Source organism: Cheilinus undulatus, linkage group 12, assembly GCF_018320785.1.
Source record: "Cheilinus undulatus linkage group 12, ASM1832078v1, whole genome shotgun sequence".
Classification (NCBI taxonomy): Eukaryota; Metazoa; Chordata; class Actinopteri; order Labriformes; family Labridae; genus Cheilinus; species Cheilinus undulatus.
The window spans coordinates 21,909,297-21,925,510 of record NC_054876.1 but is presented as its reverse complement, the minus strand read 5'-3'; the positions used below and the strand labels follow the sequence as shown (position 1 = coordinate 21,925,510).

Here is a 16,214-nt window from a genome sequence, read left to right as displayed (position 1 = left end):
TACAACTTTCCTAATGATACAGCGTGGTTTGGAGCTAGCACATGGCTTTGGGTGCAGAACTGTTGCAGTTTGGTTAGATTTGTGCCAAAACTTTATGGTTTTGGAAATGAATGAGGTTGTGATTTGGACTGAATTGCAAAGTGCATACACTATATGGACCAAAGTATTCAAATGCCTGAACATTATACCAGCAGTGACTGTAATGACACTGTTTTCAAATACATGGACTTTGATATGAAGCCCCCCCCCCCTTTTGCAGCTATAGCTGCTTCTTCTCTTCTTGGAAGGCTTTCCACAACATTTTACAGTGTTTTGTGGGAATTTGTGTCCATGAGGTCAGACTCTGATGTTGGACCAGAAGGCCTGGCTCACAATCTTAGTTCATCCCAAAGGTACTTGCTGGGGTTGAGGTCAGGGCTCTGTCCAGCATTGTCCAAAATGTCTTGATATGCTGAAGCATTAAGATTACCCTTCACTGGAGTTAAGGGGTCTAGCCCAAACCCTGTAAAACACCCCCATACAGTTGCCCCTCCTATACCAAACTTCTCAGTTGGCACAATGTACTCAGGCAGGTTACGTTCTCCCGCCATCTGCCTAACCCAGACTCACCCATCAGACTGCCAAACAAAGAAGCGTGATTCATCACTCCACAGAACACATTTCCACTGCTCCACAGTCCAGTGTTGGTGTGCTTTACACTACTACCTTTGACACTTAGCAGTGGATTTGGTGATTTGAGGCATGAATGCAACTGCCCAGCCATGGTAACCCATCCATGAAGCTCCTGCTGACCTTAATGCCAGAGGAAAATTTGGAACTCTGCAGCATTAGAATCGGCAGAGCTTTGGTGACTTTTACACAACATGCACCACAAGGCTGTTGGAATGAATTTCAGGGTTTGAATATAATTGAATAAAATATTTAAAAACTCATTAATATTCGAAAGCTGAAGTTACTATTCGAGCGTGTTTTTAAAATATTGTTGCTATTTATAGTCGTTCTCGAGTCTCTCCCCTCTCTCCTTGGCCTCTACTTCACCCATATGTTAGTGTAGGAACCAAGTGTTTCGTCATGTAACATGTGACACGTGACACGTGACACGTGACACAATGAACAATAAAGTTTTCACACCAAAACACAGAGGCGCTGCAATGGCTGCCATTGGGGAAGTTTGGGAATGTTTATGGCCAAAGTGGTGCAGACGTTGGTGGTGATTTGGGAAGTGAGGCTTTGCTACATCAAGAAATGCTGATGTTAGAGAGTAAAACCGCGTTGCCCACCGACAGTAACCCGCTGTCATGGTGGGAGACATTCCAGTCCAGGTATCCTCTCCTGTCCCAGTTCTACCTGTGCATCCCGGAGAGGGTTTTCTCCATGACTGGGACGGTAGTGAACAAAAACGCTCTGTTCTTGATTCAGAAACTGTGGATCGCCTCATGTTTTTAGGTAAAACATGTAGGGACAAGATAGTACAACATTTTTAAAAATGTTTTGTTCATTATCAACATGATGTTGTCACTGCCGTAAGTGGTGCAATTGAATTTATTTTTGTTTGGCATTTACTTTCTGACATTTCGTTTGTTTGACAGTCGACCATCAGTGCCAAAATATCTGTTAAAGGTCTCTAAAGGGTGCAGGTGGCTGTGTTTGGACTAAAAAAGTACATAAAAATCAACATTAACTACTTTTGCTTTGAGCTCATTATTTCTTCATTGCCATCTGTAATGTAATAGTAGGAGGGTCCTTTTGGTGGACAAATGTGTAACTACACGGTGGTTAAAGCAACTGGATGTTTTACATACATATTAATAAAAATGTGCATAAATACTTGAATATAATTCGAAATCTGTAAAAAATAAGTAAAATTTGAATGGGACTGTAGATAAACAGCCCTAATGCGCCATAACAGTCGTTGACCCCACATTGTGATTTTACATGGTCTTCCACTTCATCGTGGAATTGCTGTTGTAAACGCTTCTACTTTCTAATATCACTTACAGTTGACAATGGAATATGTAGCAGGGGGGATATTTCATGAACCATCTTTTTGCAAAAGTGGCATCCATCACAGGACCATGCTTGAATTCTCTGAGCTCTTCAGAATGACCCTTTTTGTTTGCAAATGGAGACTGCATGGCTAGGTGCTTGATTTTATATGCTTGTGTCAACAGGTCTGATTGAAACACCTGAATTCAGTAATTTACAGCCAAATACTTGATAAAATAGAAAGCAGTTAACTAGTGACAATAAGTCATGCATTTCTTCAACAGAGGAATCCTGGATAAGCATTATGTGCCCCAAACAAACATTCAAACTTTCATCTTGGTTCTCCAGTTCTCTGACTCATGAAATGAAAGAGGTCAGCCCTGAAAAGGATGCCAGAGTGTTACCTGCTGTGTTTGAGGTGAGAATGAGCAGTGTTTGCTTGTGAAAGTCAGGTCTGAAAAGGCTTCATGGTGATTGAGTTTCCTTTCCCCGGTTGGCAAGGACTTATCAACTAAGAGATGCAGACTTCATGATCAAACAGACCTTTCTTTGGAACCACCTGCTTCATCCCTCAGCTCTGCCCTACCCTTATGTCTCCACACTTCACCTCACCCCTCCCTTTGTGTTTCACTGGCAAGTGTCTGTGAGACCGAGAATGCCAATTAACATCCAAAAAAACAAAGGAAATGCCCTCCTGTCAGTGTGAACACAGAGCTGATAACAAACTCAGAAGGAGTTTGACTCCTTTTGACACTCATTTTAAGAAGTTACTACACCACAATGTATTCACGGATGGTTTATTAGATGTTTATGAATATTTAGAATGTTACATTTTATACCCTAAAGGATTACCGAGATATTAAGTGATGTTTGTAAGTCAGAGTGTTTGGAAAACTTAGAGTTTGTAACATGCAACAGATGTGTTTTGATTTGGCATTGCACTGGGAGCTGGTTTTGTGGGTTCTAGTGACTCTTGTGTGATCTTAAGACCTCTAATATCAAGCTGCTGAGCAGAGTAACATGACTTAGACATGCATAGAGTAAGTAAAGGTGTTAATTCAAAACAGAGGGAGGCATCCTAGCTTTTAACCTAACAACCAATAATGCAACATGACATATAAATGCATAACATAACATACACCCTAATAGAAGAGTCTGGCTTTATTGCTGTCATTGCTGATCATATTTTTCTTCCTTGTCTACTGCAGGTCAGGTGACATCGTGGTCCAGGTCATCCAAGAACACAGGCACCAGCAGCACATGGGTCCGCCACCAGCACAAGAAACCATCAGAGGTAAGTTAGTGTAGCAGCCACTCAGGCATTAATATAGTGCACAAAGATGTGTTAAATGAAACACAATGTCTGTTTAACCATGACCAGTTCATGGTTTGGCTCCACTGAACTGTTGTCTTTTATTTGTTATGGTTTGGGGCTTTAGTGTTTGGGGTTGCTGAACAGTGGCACGATTTAATGCTTTTATGATCCAGTGGCTAAAGGGGAGTTGATAAACTACCAGAAGTCAGGCCTGTGTGCAGAATCTGGAAAAGCTCAGATGACAGAGTTTGTTATTCAGTGATCATTTCTGTGCAGAGCTGAACACTGAAAAATTTGCAACACACCACAAAAACCCTTGAAACCACAAAACAAGCTCTTTCTGGGATTTTTACTTCTGGTTTTGGTTTTCTCAAACATTCTTGCATCTTTATGAGAAAGCTGTGACATCTTCCTTATTCGTCTTTTTTTAGAAGGCTATATACATACATAATACATTTAGAATCAATTATTTTTTCTGTACTGACTCCTTACACTTTGTGTAGTTACAGTCTTCAGTCACTGACATGCTCTATGCATGGTATCTTTTAACTCTCTCTGCCTTTGATTGAAGTGCTTTAAATGTTTTTGCTTTTTTGTCCTGGTCTGATTTAAACGGCCACATGCGAGTCAATTATTTTTATTGGAAAATCACTTGCAGAGCATCGAATGAAATACCATCAAAAAGGTTGAAATCACAAAAGAATCCAATAAAATTTCAACAACCAGAACAATTTTCACCCAAAATTCTTTTAATTAAATCTGAGAACTTGTGCATTTATTTGTAAGTTATCTGATCCCACTGGGGGTCATGTGGGGTACTGCAGTAATACGGGGTCCTGGGGCAACTGTGGTGAGCCAACAGATCCCTTTATAACCAAAGTGAGAGCTTCACATCCTAGACTCAAAGTTGGTGTGTGATGGCCTCTGCCATGTACAGGATCTCAAGGCGCAGCGGGGAACAGGAGGGCTTTTGGTTGAGTGACCTCAGATTTTCATCTCTGCTTTTTGCAGTTGATGTGGTTCTGTTGGCTCTTCAGCTGGTAACCTCCAGCTAAGGATGTTCCTAAGCATCTATTTCCCTATTTGGCTAAACGCTCATATACACTTCATTTAACTGGTTAATCTAAAGAGGAGAAAATTCCTATAAAACAGTCAAATAACTCACAGGTTCACTGTGTTAGCGGGTATGACGTTAGCCTGATATACTCTCTACAACGTGGCTGACATTACAAGCTAGCACCGCCAGCCTGCGTTCCTCTTTGCAGATTAATATTGTGCTTTGATATGTTGCCTCTTTTCACTTCTTTTCTTTTCGCTGGAAGTTATACGTGAGTTGAACCCTTGACAGCCTTCACACCACTTTATTTCCAATTACTACTTTAAAAAAGTGTCATGCCAAGCTGTTCTTACTACACGCTAACTGCTAAGCCACTGCTGAGCTTCTCATGTTTACATCCATGAAGTGCCACATGGGAAGGCAGCAGCTATCAACTGGAGCTACAGCGGCCTCTAACAGCGAAAGGTTTATTTCAGGTTAAAAGAGCATTATAGACGAGGATTTCAAGCCTGTGTTTATAAAAAAAATTATAGGTTATTAGTTTGACTGGCTCGTAAATCCTGCGCAAGCTAATTTGATAAACAAATTTAACTATTTTAGCAATCAACCGTGCGCATCGCTACCTCCAGCATGCACTGGGTCGGTTTGTAGCAGAGAGTGCGGTGATTGGGATGAAGGTCAACACCTCCAAGTTTGAGTCCATGGTCCTCTGCAGTGGATTGCTCTCCAGGTGGGAAGTGTTCTTGCCCCATGTGAAGGAGTTCAAGTATCTAGGGGTCTGGTTTTTATTTGTGCCCCTTTCTTTTTTCATGGCAGTTTTTGATTGAAAATGTACCTGAAGTTCTGAAATTTAGAACTTTTAGAACTAAAATTTTGTAAAGCTTTAGTGCTTTTCTATACTGTTTATCATTAAAATAACAGCTAGTATAATTTTTAAACATATGATATTGGAGAGCATTGAAGTGTTTAAAATTTTGACAACTAAAAAAAGGATTAGGTTGGTGTTTTGATCTTTTTTTTTTTTTTTAAGATTTATTTTTGGGCATTTTTGTGCCTTTATTAGATAGATGAAGACAGTGGATAGTGTCAGAAACAGGGTCAAGAATGGGGGAGAGACATGCGGTAAAGGGCCTCAGGCTGGATTTGAACTCGGGCCACCCGCGTACATGGGGAGCACCTTAAACCACTAGGCCACCTGCTCCCCCCAAAAATGTGTTTTGTTCTTTTAATTTATTTTATTTTTTGGTGAGGGCTCCCTTGTAAAAGAGCATCTCAAAGGGGATATTAGAATAAAAGATAAATTACATTCAAGTTCTCCCGTCAAAGCTTTCCTTGGTGGGTTTAAAGGTTCAAACACTTATGTCCAAAGTAAATACAACCATCTCCGCCACCACTGCTAAATCAAACAGGCACATGGATGGCACAGGACGGATGGCTAAAATAACGGGTTTGTGCATCCATACGGTCATGATGGAGAACCCTGAGCTCTCTTAAATGACCACCCTGAGGAAGAAACTGGCATGAACCAGTTGGAAAATGGTGCAGTGTACCAGTTGTGGCTACACTCGGCCTACCACAATCACACATTCCTCCCACTGTGTCAGTGAAGTGGGTTCGAATCTGTTTAACTCGTCTCTTACTGTTTGAAGAGTCTCACTCTGAAAATAACTATCTGGCATTTGGAACAAATTACATCTTCTCTTAAAAGTTTCTAGGGGAGATTTTTTTAAATAGAAGAGCAGGGGTAACAGCATCAGATGGCACTTGTGAAACTCTAAAGTACACAGATCTTTAAACATGATGTTTTAATATCATTTTAGAGGGTAATATGGTCTTGCCTCTGCTATAATTTTTCTTTTAAGAGTGTCAATAAATGGGTTAAGTTGAAAAGCATATTATTTCTGTTTACCCTCTCTTTCTGAACTTTTCTTTGAAAATTTGAGGTAAAATGGTCAATCATCTCCTTTTATTTCTTTTACTATTTTCCCCCGAAATGTCATAAACTGTCTGAACACAAATGTTTCCTTTTAAAACTGTCAAAAACAGAATGAATGAAACAAAATGGCACACATGCCCCCGAACCACCTCAAAGTACAAGTCATCAGCAGAGCATCTGTCAAGCCTGAACATTTGAAGCTTCCTCCCCCTCAGCTCCATCCAGTTAACCACAGGCTGCTGGAAGGACCTGTCAGCAATCAGTCTCTCGGTAATTACTACTGTAGCTCTCTGCTGTGACCCGGGCTCTGGTTAGGGAGCCAGAGGGCCACGTTCCCTTTCAGAACACTGCCTCCTCACATCCCTTCAGGGGAGGGAACGCTGCTCACATAAAGGATGATGTTTTGCTGTAATCATGCTGCTTTTTGGGAGCAGTGAGTGACAAGAAAGGTCAGGGAAATGTAAAGGGGCAGAAGTGACATCTGACAAAGGTTCAGAGCAAAGTTTTGTCATGTCAAGAGTGTTAAAAGTGTATCTGAAGTGATGTCAGGAAAGCTTTACTTGTCAAGCATGAAAGTGTCGTGGCATTTATCTCAGAGCTGCAGGAGAGATATTGATGGATCCGACTGGGCTTGTTTTTTGCAACTTGGACTTCTTAGGAGCTTGCTTAGTTAATTTTGAGACAGGAATGACATTAGTTCTGCTGTTTCCTTGTATGTGGATAAATAATGACAAGGGATGTAACTTTTCAAGTTTTAAAAGTGTTCTACAACTTGTTAATTCATCTAAGCTCATGTTAAAGCATTTTGCATTTTGTAAATTTGTTTTATACATTTTAAATTTAAACTTTTATATGTATTTTCTTAATCTTAAATTTGTTTTTATGAAATGTAAAAATGTTAGTGTTTTTTGACTTTGTAATTTTGTATTGAACTTGTTCTGAAAGATACTAATTTGTAGGGATGTCCGATATTATTGGCCTCCCGATATTATCGGCCGATAATAGCATAAAAATGTATTATCGGAAATTATTGGTATCGGATTTTCATTAAAAAAAAAAAAAAAATTCTTTCAAAAAACTTGAGTTTAGATCAGCCAACATTTTTACTCCTTTGTTAACAATTACTAGTACTACTCTAGTCTGTACTGAAGCTGTTTGCCTTCAATGTTTTTGTTGTAGTTTTGCCATTTGTGAAGAAGTCAAAACTAAGTATTTTGCCCTAGTTGTAGTGGCCGGGTATTGTCAGGATTATCTCAGGGAGAGCATGATCCAAGCTGTTGTTTGAAGCATGTAAAAAAATAAGAAAAAAGAAGCACTTGTCTTTTATAATAAATATGGCAGTGCCATGTTGGCACTTTTCTTCATGACTTAAGTTGAAGTTGTTTCTCATTTTTGCACAGGGAAATCAAACGTTTGCATTTGGAAGCCTTGTTGTTAAATTTATGAATGCATCCAGTGGGGCATCACAATAAAGTGACTAAATTAGGCATAATGTGTTAATTTCACAACAGGGTATATGTGATGTTGTTACCTTACATTAGTTTTGGTGGAAAAAACCCTGCATATTATCGGTATTGGTTTATATCGGTATCGGGAATTAAGAGTTGGACAATATCGGTTATTGGTAAAAAAGCCAATATCGGACATCCCTACTAATTTGTTTTGTCATTTGTAAACTCATTGCATGTTTGACTGTAGGTACTGTGCTCTTTTCTTTGTAGGCCTCATTCTGTAAACAGTAGAATGACGTGCTTTTCCAAAAAGCTCTACCTTAGTCTCATCTGTCCACAAAATGTTCTCCCAGAAGGACTGAGGCTTACTCAGGTGCATTTTTGCAAACTCCAGTCTGGCTTTTTTATGTCTCTTTGTCAGCAGTGGGGTTCTCCTCGGTCTCCTGCCATAGCGCTTCATCTCATTCAGATTATGAAATATGGTCCGAGCTGACACTTTTGCACCCTGAGTCTGCAGGACAGCCTGAATTTGTGTGAATGTTGACTGAGGATGTTTATCCACCATTCCAACTATCCTGCATTGCATTCTTTTGTCAGTTGTTCTCTTCTGTCCACATCCAGGGAGATTAGCCACAGTTCCATGGGTTGTAAACTTCTTGATTATATTACGCACAGTGGACAAAGGAATCTCAAGATCTCTGGAGATGGTCTTGCAATCTTGAGATTGTTCGTATTTTTCCACAGTTTTGCTTCTTAAGTCCTCAGACAATTCTGGGCTCTTCTTTCTCTTCTCCATGCTTGGTGTGACACACACAGGCACACAACACAAAGGTTGAGTCAACTTTTATACATTCTAACTGGCTTCAGGTGTGATTTCTTTTTTCTTTGAATTTTTTGTGATGTTCCAATGCACGTAAAGGCAATAAACACATGTATACCAAAATCATTTGTAATTGCAACAATTTCTGGGAGAAATGGTGTGTTTTCTGGAAAAATTCCAGGGGTGCCAATACTTTCATCCATGACTGTAAATACCTTGGATATAGAGTATTGGTCTAGCAGAGACCTAAGTTTAATTGGGGCTGTCATTTCACAATATGCAGAGTGGTGATTTCCATCTTGACTTGCCCTGGCTCTAATTGCTTCTAGGGGTGCACAATATTATTGGTGTGGAGTCAATATTGGCAGATATTAGCTTTAAAAGGAAATTATCAGTATTGGCTGAATAAAAATTTCTGCCATTTTTTCCAACCAAAATTTTGTCTAAAACAAATCAGCCTATATCAGCTGAAAATATTGGCTGTACAAACAAATAAGTTGGAGGTGTTTTAGGCCAGACCAACATATCTAAATCAGCTGAAGTCTTTTTCTTTATTCATGATCATTCTCAACACTCTTAAGTTTGTTTTAACAACTGATCATTGTTAATTTGCTCATCCTGAAACTAAGGGTGGACGATATGGGAAAAAAATATATTACGATTTTATGGCCAGATAACAAGTTTGATTTTTTTCACATTTCAATTTTTATGACAGATTTGTAAGTTGATGACCAGAAAATAACCCAAACATTTTAACTATCAAACCTTTTACATGCACCAAGTTTTATCCACATAGCCACATTGCGATGGTGTGGGCTACCTGCCTGCTGCTCACAATGAATAAGAGAGGAAGGGCATGCAGGCTTAGATAATGCAGCAGCATGCATGTCGGCTAAAGAAATACAGGGAGATCAATGATTACACTGTTATTAAACATTTTCTAATAGCGATCAGTGTCCGGATCTCACCGATGCTTCTGCCTCCATTCATAAAAACGGCGCTGATATAGAGTAGGGGATTGGCAGAGACAAGCTTGACACAGGTTGACTAAATTTCAACAACCCTCATTGTTATTTACGTTTTAGTTCTATTCATTGAACTATTTCTGTCTCTGTCCATTTGTACAAATATAATCAGACCAGGCATTATGTCCTGTGCCTTTAGATGATTTAGCTGACCCTTCAAGGGTTCTTTTAAATGTTGAATGTTTACCCATAAAAAAAATGTAAAAATTGCTCTTATTTCTTCAAGATCTGTCTTTTTGAAGAGAGTTGTATTAGATGTGCAAAGCAGCGTGCTGCATGTCAGCACGTCAACCAGAGGTGTTAATGAATGCTCTGAGTCCCTGAGGCACCAGCAGCAACAACTAGTGTTTTGGTTTACAGGTCAAATGTCACAGCCCTAATAAAATGATATGATCCTCTTTCTAATTACTCTAAAGCTGCAGCAGGCATTATCTTATGTCATGTAAGGAGGAGTTTTTCTGCCTTTCAGCTACTTCAGCTGTGTCATTGTTTTGGTTTGCTTGACTTCCCAGCTCTTTTTTTTAACAGAAAGACAATGGGCAGAAGCCATGACACAAACAGAAAACAGACTTTAGGAAGCTAACCACAGCTGCTGAGTGTTGTATGAGGAAAGAGTGATGAGTTTTTTTAAAAAGAGGAAGCATGATGTAGATGTCTATGCTTGTTGACATGAAAAAAATGTAAAGAGACTTTCTTTGTATCCAAGGAGTAGATATACGAGCTAACGAAGAAAAGAAAAGCAACAAGCAGAACCAAATGTCAGATGTAAATGTGACATTTGGAGCTGAACTTGTTCATGAGTAAGAAAAGAAGCGTTTGATTTGTCTGATAAAGGCCATTAGGAGAAGATTCTATTCAAAGCTATACAAACTAAAAAGGCTGCTAACTTACACACTGCCTCAATTTAATCAATAGTTTGATTTATAATGTATTCAGAGGCTTTGTTTTGAATATTTTGGGCGTGTTTTTTGAGTTTCCCTAAGTGTTTGAGGTATTAACGTCAGTGTTTGTTTGACATTGTAGCCGGACAAGACTGCATTAGAATGCTTTAATAAAATTCTCATCAGTGCATGCCAGTAGCTCCCACTGTAGATGAGTCTTTTAAAGGATTCTGACCCACGCCTGAGGGGAGGTGTGGCGAATGCTAAACACTGTGGACTTGTAATAACAGCGTAGCTCTATTCTAAAAATGAGCGTGTCTATTTGAGAGTCTTTGACTCCCGTTTTCTTACAAGTGGTTCTGAGAGCTTAACTTGGTGGAATGAGGACATATTCGAATGCGTCCTTTTTATGTACAGCTGTTTATAACTTAGTTTAGATGAGGGCAGAGATTAATGATTTTAAAACATTTTTCAGACAAACAGGAAGTCATTATGACAAACTGTACAAACACAGACAGCACATATTTGGTCTGCGGTTGACAATTCGCGGAAAAAGACATACGCATTAAACAAACAGTGCATATTTGAGCCCTCATTCAGCCAGCACAGATAAAACAAATCCTTTAAGAAATGCACTGTAATCTAATGTATGTGCATGTGTCTGTATCAGAGATGATGCTTCTTAAGCAGCCTTTGGATTCATCTTTCCTGACAAATGGAGCTCCTCTTCTTCAGAGAAATCCCCTTTCTCTCCCTCAGGGATTGTGTGACACGTGTCAAAACACTGAAACATGGGCAGAGGACACAAGCGCACAAATACACTTACTAGAGCGTGCTTGACACTAGGGGTGTTGCAAGACACTCAGCTCACGAGACGAAACCAGACAAGATACTGGGTTCACGAGGACAAGATGAAATGAGACCAGATGAGCTGTGATTCGCTGTGTCTTAGCTGTCACACAAGTGATTCGAGCGTGGCAGTGGCATCTTCCACAGTAATTTTGCTTGGTTTGGTATCAGAGTAATGGCTGCTGCCCTGCATCTACATGCTGATGTCAGAAGACAGGTTTTACTTCAGTGAGAAATCTTGCAACATTTTAATCTCTTGTGATCTTGTCACACTCCTACCTGAAATGTTAGAGTACATACTTGCACTACGGGTTTGTGTTGATATTTTGAACCAACTAATAGGAGGAAATCTTCACTCTGGTTTATTTATATAATTTATTCAAAATTGTTGGATGTTTTTTTAAAGTTTAAGATAAGTCCAGAAACAGATTAAGATTATTTCTGGTACAGTATATGAGCAAACAAAGTGAGTTACATCACTTAGCATCAATAACAACAAAGATTAGCCTTCTTAGTTTTACTTCTCCTTTGCTTTTATATTTGATTAAATTCAACAGTCTTTCCTTGAATTATTTTGTACACTTTATGGACAAAAGTATATAGCCATACCTGTTAATTATTGAATGCAGGTGTTTCAATCGAACCTTTTGCCACAGGTGTTTAAAATTAAGTACCTAGCCAGTCAGTCTCCATTTGCAAACATTTGTGATACAAAATGAGTTGTTCTGAAGAGCTCAGTGACTTCAAGTGTGGCACTGTGATGGATGCTACCTTTGTGATAAGACGGTTCATGAAATTTCATCCCTGCTACTCCACAGTCAGCTGTAACTGATATTATTAGAAAGCGGAAGAGTTTAGGAACAACACCAACTGAGCCATGAAGTGGAAGACCGCGTAAAATCACAAAGTGGGACTGATAAGGCGCATGGTATGTGAATGTCCCCAACGCTCTGCTGTTTCCTTAGCTGAAGAGTGCCAAACTTCCCCTAGCATTAATGTGAGTAAAAAACTGTGCTGTGGGAGCTTCATAGAATGGGTTTCCATGGCAGAGCAGCCTCACATTACCAAATCCAATGCCAGGCGTTGGATAAAGTGGTATAAAGCACACAGACACTGCACTTGGCAAAATGCCTGGAGAAAATAACCTGCCTGACTGCATTTTGATGGAGGATGGATAATGGTATGAGGCTGTTTTTCAGGATTTGGGTTAGTTTTCTTGACTCCAGTGAAGGGTAGTCTTCATGCTTCTGCTTACCAAGACATTTTTGACAATGCTATGCTTCCAACTTTGTGACAACAATTTGGGAACAAGCGTTTTCTGTTCCAACATAACTGCCCCTAAGCACAGAGCAAGGACTATAGAGACATGGTTTGATGTGGAAGAACTTGACTGGCCCTCACAAAGCTCTGACCTCAACCAACATCGGTGCCTGACCTCATAAATGCACTACAGAATGAGTAGACACATTCCCACAGAAAAACTCAAATGTCTCATGGAAAGCCTTCCAGGAAAGGTGGAGGTCGGTATAGCTGCAAAAGGGGGCCAACTCCATATTTAAGTACTTGTGTTTGAATATAATGTCGTTACAGTCCTTGTTGGTGTTATCAAATACTTTTGTCCATAAAGTGTTCATCAGATGAGCTTCACTTGTTTTCAGGCAGATTACTTTTCTGCACATCCTCTCTGAGTGTTGTCGAATAAGGTACGATTAAAATATTAGTGAATTAGTCTTCATAAAAGTTGTGAATCAGATGATGATTGGTTTCAACAAATCCTGCATTTCTGGGGAAATCTTATGGAAGTGCTTTTGAATGAATAGCCATTTACTAAATAATAACAATGTAATATTTAAATTAGGTTTTCAGGCACTCAAGACACTGAATATTAACTAAAAGTAAAACATATTAGCAACATAATAGGAAGAAACATGCTACTGTTACATACTGTGCATTTACACTACATCAACACAAAATGTGTAAAATCACATAATACTGACACTTTTAAAGCTTGTTTAATAAGCGTGTTTAAACTCACCCTAAATTGAAGATGGATGGGTCAGTGCAGTCTTGATAAAAAGTTGCTTTTGTTGCTTTAAATAAGGTCTGAAAGCTGTAATCTTCTGAGATATTTAAGCTCAACACATTTTTGAAAATTATTTAGCCGTTTTAAATTTTCACAGCTTGGCAAATCAGCAAAAACAGTGACTGGCAATTAGTTCAGCAGTTAATAAGTGTACAAGCACTCTTACTCACATCTGTGAAGAGGGGCTGCTAGGTGTTAAGTGCCTGTAAATGCTCCAAAGGAAAGGGCACTAAACCAAAAGCAGCACTTATTCATTTCCTCTTGCTTTAAATTCTCCATATTTTTACTTTAGGAGATCCAGGGACTTCTCTTTGCCATCTCAAATTAAGCCTTTCTTACATAATATTGTGTGTTTGCTTATATTAATTATTAGTTGCATGATTAACCCAGATGAACAAATAGTAACCAGTGAGATGTCGCTTTTCAGGAAAGTTCACTGACTGATATGAGGAAAGGATTAAATGTCAAATTAAATGTCATAGTTTTACAACTTTGGACCCAGTCGTAAGTGAGAGAAGTGCACTGGAGGCTTTTTTATGTTGATCCGTTTTGAAAAGTTGTTGAACAAGAAGTGATATCAGAAGAGTAATGTAGCTCCAGGGCACCATAGGAGGAAGGTAGGTCAGAACTGCAGCTGAGGTTTTATATATCAATATACTTACATGAACCACAAGCCTCTGAGGGTATGGATTAACATGAACTAAATACATTATGCATGTTATGGCGGTATTCAGTAGGCTGTGTTTATCTGCAGTCTATCTGTAAATTTATACAGCTTATTTTCAGGGTGTTATGTTGACGCTGGCGTTACACATTTTCAGATGTCATTAGTTTTTCCGTAAGCAGCAGGGAGTTTAGAGGTCAAGTTTGAAACCTGCAGTTTAGCTGCTTCTAATAGATCAATTTCTTCTAGAAAGTCTGTCAAGATTGTGATTCTTACGTTGCTACTGGATGTTTTGATTGAATGCTTTAAAAGTTTTCTTTTATATGTCACATAGGCAATAGTTGTTTGGGTCATCCAGGTATATTTGTTGACCATTTTTTCTTCTTCTTTTAAAGTTTGTACATAATGACTATCCATGGACAAGAGAGATGTAATGTAAATGTATGTGATGTGAAATGGGTGATTGCATATTTATCCCCTTCAAGTCAGTATTTCATAGATGCACCTTTAGCTGCAATCACAGCACTGAGTCTGTGTGGATAGGTCTCAATCAGGCTTGGACACTGCAATTTCACTCCATTCCTCTTTGCAAACTGCTCAAGCTCTGTCAGGCTGCCCAGGCCTGATTTAGGCAGTTTACACATGCGCCATGTTCTCTCCATTTCTTGATGATGGATTTAACTGAGCTCTGGGGGATATTCAGTGCCTTGGAGATTTTTTTATCCATCCCCTGATAGAGATGGGAACCGAGAGCCGGTTCCCGTTGAGAACCGGTTGGCTCGATCCATCGACATCATTTACTTTTTATCTTAATGATTCCCTTATTGATACCTCACTCTCGCGTGCCATAAAATTCAGGCCTCGAATCTGGCAGTCAGCAAACATGAACAGAGAAGTTGAGGACATAGACAAACATTTACAGGACTATACAGTATCTCTGCAAGGTGTTTTAAAAACACATTAAACAAGCACTTGTCGGCGTGCACGCATACGCACAATGAGTGGAGCGTGTGCACCTCTGCAGTGCTTTATCTAACCCTTTTCCAAAATGCTTCGAGTCTAAAAGAAGTGAATTATTTAAGTAAAATAGGTTACATGAGGGCAAAGGTTAAAATGAAGTTTCTCTTTTTCTCTTTCAATGACACAGACGTGTGCTCTTTTTCCTCCCTCCCCTCCTCCTAGAGGTGAAATGAGAAGCAATAATCTAATATCATAGAATCTGTGAATGTGAAGTAATGTTCAGTGTGCTTTTAAACAGATAAAGATTGGAATTTATTATCATTTTTTGTCTGCGTTGTGCTTCAATGGCGAACTCCGTCCTGCTGAGTGTTTACGACGATCTTGTAAAAAGTTACAGAATACTCAAGCGTATAAAATGACCAACAAGCAGTGAAGAATTTCATTTACATTTCACATTAAACGGGTAAAGACAAGCTTAAAAGTTTCTAAAAACACTCAGTGGTTTTGATTGTACCTGGCATGGCTGCAGCAGGACGCAGCACCTGTGAGTGTGTGTAATAATATCTCATCACTGATGTATACTAAGAAAGACGAATTAGAGCATTTTTAAACTCACGTTATCTGAGATCACATTAGAGCCAGCGGCGCGTGTCTAACAGTTTGACTTTAGAGAAGACAGTACTGCAGTGCCAGAACTGTGCTCGCTCCGTGCCTGCGCCATGGCGCGCGTGTATCTGTGCGCCGGTCTATATGTGCGTGTTCGTCTTTTGCAAAACTGTCCTGGCATGATTAACAGGAGTTCATTACTTTTAAAGTGTAATACACAGTCAGTGGTGCTGTGAGTGGAAAAATACACATATTCTCGAGGAGTTGATTACTAATGTGTGCTCATCACACAGCCCCATCTTCATGATGGTAATCAAAGCAACACGTGGCTATTTTTAGTACCCCAGGATACAGTGTTACCATATTACCACCTATTTCTAGTGAACTGTCACAAACACAGACTAAAGCAGTAAAAAGTGTTGCTTAATTTCTCCAAAAATGACACACACAGAGCAATGTGAAACATCTGGTAAACAGTGATGTCATGCAAGATGCATGACATGCATCTTTTTGCCCAAGAACTGTTAATTTTGCACACGAGTTCAATTTATTTTGATACCTCCGGAGATCTAGGATCCAGA

General features: G+C 39.3%; 1 protein-coding gene across 4 annotated transcripts in view; it reads left to right on the top strand.

The window, feature by feature from the left end:
* Window positions 1-16,214, top strand: part of jade2 (jade family PHD finger 2) — a 312,027-nt gene that overhangs the window by 57,239 nt on the left and 238,574 nt on the right. For all 4 annotated transcript variants that reach the window (XM_041800778.1, XM_041800775.1, XM_041800776.1 and 1 more), the window contains one exon: window positions 3,195-3,280. In XM_041800778.1, coding sequence (XP_041656712.1) covers window positions 3,195-3,280 — 86 coding nt within the window. The remainder of the gene's footprint in view (window positions 1-3,194; window positions 3,281-16,214) is intronic.